This window comes from Limulus polyphemus, unplaced genomic scaffold (genome assembly GCF_000517525.1).
Source record: "Limulus polyphemus unplaced genomic scaffold, Limulus_polyphemus-2.1.2 Scaffold2555, whole genome shotgun sequence".
In the NCBI taxonomy this organism is placed as follows: Eukaryota; Metazoa; Arthropoda; class Merostomata; order Xiphosura; family Limulidae; genus Limulus; species Limulus polyphemus.
Genome location: NW_013668165.1, coordinates 32416 through 36352, shown reverse-complemented (window position 1 = coordinate 36352; position 3937 = coordinate 32416). Strand labels below are relative to the sequence as shown.

General features: G+C 32.6%; 1 protein-coding gene across 1 annotated transcript in view; it reads left to right on the top strand.

Moving 5' to 3' along the window:
- The window catches only part of LOC106467285 (glutamyl aminopeptidase-like), a gene marked incomplete at its 3' end in the record, with an annotated part of 64929 nt that overhangs the window by 32408 nt on the left and 28584 nt on the right, over positions 1-3937 (top strand). Inside the window, 2 exon segments of the mRNA XM_013927621.2 lie at positions 1703-1782; positions 3187-3288. Of these exon segments, the coding sequence (XP_013783075.2) occupies positions 1703-1782; positions 3187-3288 (182 nt within the window).

Here is a 3937-nt window from a genome sequence, read left to right as displayed (position 1 = left end):
AAAAATTACTGCAACAACAACTTCCGTCGGCGAGGTGTTGTTGGGGCCCTATGATCCAGTGGGAGTCTACAGGGATTATTATAGAATATGAACCTTTATAAGCAATATTTTTAAATGTTTTCTTGAACTTAAAGTATGATGTGATGAAAATACAAATACTGTGTTGAATGATTATTTATAAGGTATATGTGAAGTAACAACGTCGTCAAAGTGAGCATAGGGTTTTTTGGAGAGCTCAGGGTGCAATGAACTCGTATCTCCTTGGGGCGCAGACCAAGTCGTCCTAGAAAACCTGACCAACATACGTTATAAACGTTATTACACTCTGATTACACAACAGGAATGTTAGGGCGGTACATAAAATGAAAGTGGCTTTTTATACACATTTTATTAATAAAAAACTTGTGCTGAGGTTATTCAGTCGTCTTTAATGATGTTTTATCTGACGTGCGTAAATATATGAACGAAACGTCTACGTCCCGACTACACAGATAAAGAGATAAGAATTAAGGGTTAACTTAGTTTTTTCTTTAACTTTAATTAGTATAGGTGAATATTTGTTGTAATACAGCGAATTCACAACTCCTCGTTCTTGTTCTTTTTTCTTAGCATCCATCTTAGTAATCCTTCATGTCAAATGTATTGTGTTTTCAATGTTTCCATGGCGAGAGTAAAAAGAATGGGAATTTAATGATTGTGTTTTCACTGTTTCCATGGTGATAGTAGAAAGCATGGATATTGAATAACTTTTACTTAACATGACAAGTGTTCTGAAGTAAAAACAGTTAGTGGTATAAGGCATTGTTAACGAACCAATTCATTTAACATAACTTAGAATCTGTTTTTTTAAAGACGCATTCAGTTTTTAGTGTACAACTTTTTATTAACAACGTTTTTATCTGTACACATAAAAATACCGTCATTTTCTACATAAAACTGTGTTAATGCGAGAAGACAAATGATTGATTGAATTAAAGTTTCAAGTTAATGAAAAATATGTAAGTTGTGTATAAAAGCGTAAAGTAGAAAGCACATACACTTCTAAATACGCGTTATCTTTACATTTGTTGGCGAATATTCTGTTCCAAGAATGAAATCGTTCGTAATAAAAATAGCTTCTCTACTTCTATGTTCAATTAAAAACATTTAAAGACACTTATCAAAAAATTGTTAGAGTTTTGATATAAGCCTAACGTGTCAGTCTTGTCTGATGACATTTAGGCCTTACTCAAAGCTTAAATAGCCTATATTACAGCATGTGTCGCCTTTCGAAGCTCCTGATTTCCATCCGAAGGGATAAGCTCAGCTTAAACATGAAATATAAAAAAAAAATTACATTACATTATTATTAAGCACAAAGCTACGCAAAGGGCTATGTGTGCTCTGGGGCCCCTGAATATTACCATATAATAACCTTATTAACGTTTTGTTAGCTGTACGAAAAAATCAAAAGTACGTCAATCTATAAAAATATAATTACCTGTTCAATTGTAATTCATGTTGAGCTGAATCAACTTTTAATTAATCCTCAAGCAGCTTAATTAAAAGATTATCATTATCAATAAATAATTTTCCCATATTATTGCATAAAAACATAGTTAATATACATTTATGCTTTTATTTATTTGATTAATTAAGTCAATATAACTAACATTAACAATGGTATTGTTAAATCAAGATAATATTTTATTCTTATTATTAGAAATATATCACATATCTGACTGAACCTGTTTACAAAGATCTTGGATGGCAAAAACTGGACTCAGATAACCATATAAATGAGTGAGTGGATTAAATTACATTGTTTCTTGAAAATTATGGATTATGAAGTGATTTATAACATTTTTATATCTGTTTATGAAACTTTTAAGTAGGGTTATGTTTAAGTAATATGCTGCTTCGTGACATTCACTCTCACATATCGTAGTCTAGCTTGCGAACACAATATCATTCTCGTTTGTCTGATACTGGATTTTTATTTTAAATTCTATAGACACACGTGTGTTGTACTTTAGAGCTAGCATATCTTAGGAAACGCTAAATTCTATTGCAATCACTTTGTTAAGAAGTTGCTAAGATAACAATTTTATTTCGGATTTATTTACAAGCGAAGTTCAAACAGCTGTTTTGGAACGTTTATTCGTTCTAAAGAGTAAATGTTTTTTCAATAACAGTTTTAATTGGGAGAAAGAGGGAGGTGTAAATTTTTTAACGCTTTTGAAAGCGTTCATAAAACATTAATAGAAGATCAATATCTGACCATATCAGGAGTTATTGTACAAGCATTATTTGAGAGGCAAGGTAAGAATTTGGCTCAAGCAGGTCAATACAACTTTCAAGGGTCCAAAATGTCAAAACATGTAAAATTAAAAGCCTGTACATAAGTTAGCACACAAGCATTGTGCTGCAGCTGCTCCTATGTCATCTAAATAATGAAACAGCTTTCAGTTGAAGAACAGCTTAACATTGTACTATTGTATTGAGAGTATCACCAGAATGCTCTTTTTGCTGCTAGATTGTACAGTAAACGGTTCTAAGAAGAACGTTACTCTTCGCATCAGATTATAGGAAATTTGTGTTAGCGGCTGCGCGCTACAGGCCCATTTACTCGTAGACGCCGTGCGGACAGACAAAAAACAGCAACTACACTGGCAATGAAGCTGTCATATTGGCATTTGTGACTCTTGTGCAGCATTATGAGCGCATCTATTTACCACATTCCGTAACACTGTTTGCATATTTTCCCTTATCTGCATTCATACTTATAGCCGTTGTTGTAATGGAGCTATTTTAGTAATGTTTGGTTTAGAATTTGGCATTAGTTGTCTATACCTTTGACATATTTGGTGTATGATTCATATTAAGTTTCGAAGCACATTAACATGAAGTTAATGTGTAATGACTTAGTTGATATTTTCATACGAGAGGACACAAAATTTTATTCCATACCAGTAGCACTGGTTGTCCTGCACCTCTCCATTTCTGAATTACTTGTTTGTCAATGGATTTCTCATTCACCCGGTTTATGCATTTTACTGCCACAAATTCTATCTAGTATTGGTACAATACTGTAATCTAACAGAAGATGATCCATGATCACTTTGAGTAAATGTAATTTTAAAATTTAAAAACTTTGGAATAATACTGTTTCAAATACCACTGTTCATTGCACTGTTTTTCCATCAGGCTTCTCCGAACGACGATCATTGGACTGGCCTGTTACAGTGGAAATAGAGTGTGTATTAAAGAGGCAGTTACAAGATTAAGAAATTGGATGGATGGTGAGGAGTAAGTATCAGACATTTTTTTTTCAAATGAAATATGAGAATACTCTTTTCTAAACCATGCTTAAGTTTTGATAATTCCAATTTTTACGTTGAAGAGAACGAAAAAAATACATCATGATTATTTTTTACGCAGATATATCATATTTTTATAGGTATATACACAACTTTATACAAATATACAAGCATTCTCTGCGTCATTATACGTACAAGTACAACGAATAGAAGCATTTTTCAATTTAGAAAACATTCATTTCAGTTTCATGACATAGTTACGTGGCAGTAACATTCTCTATCTCTTGTTTCTACTTATATATTATAATCACTCAGTGGTCGTTTGGGCTATTCTCTGTAACAGATTAATGTTTTTTTTATAATTAATCGTCTACAGCATATCCGAAAAAAACATCAAAAACCTTTTCAAATAATATTTAAATTGTCACTAGATGGCGCCAAGAGAAAGTAATCCCATATTGTTTTTAATTCTTACAATGTATTAAACGATAGTTTGTGTGTGTGTTTTCTTATAGCAAAGCCACATCGCGCCATTTGCTGTGTCCACCGAGGGGGAATCGAACCCCTGATTTTAGCGTTGTAAATACGAAGACTTACTGCTGTCCCACCGGAGGACTAAACGATAGTAATGATCATTA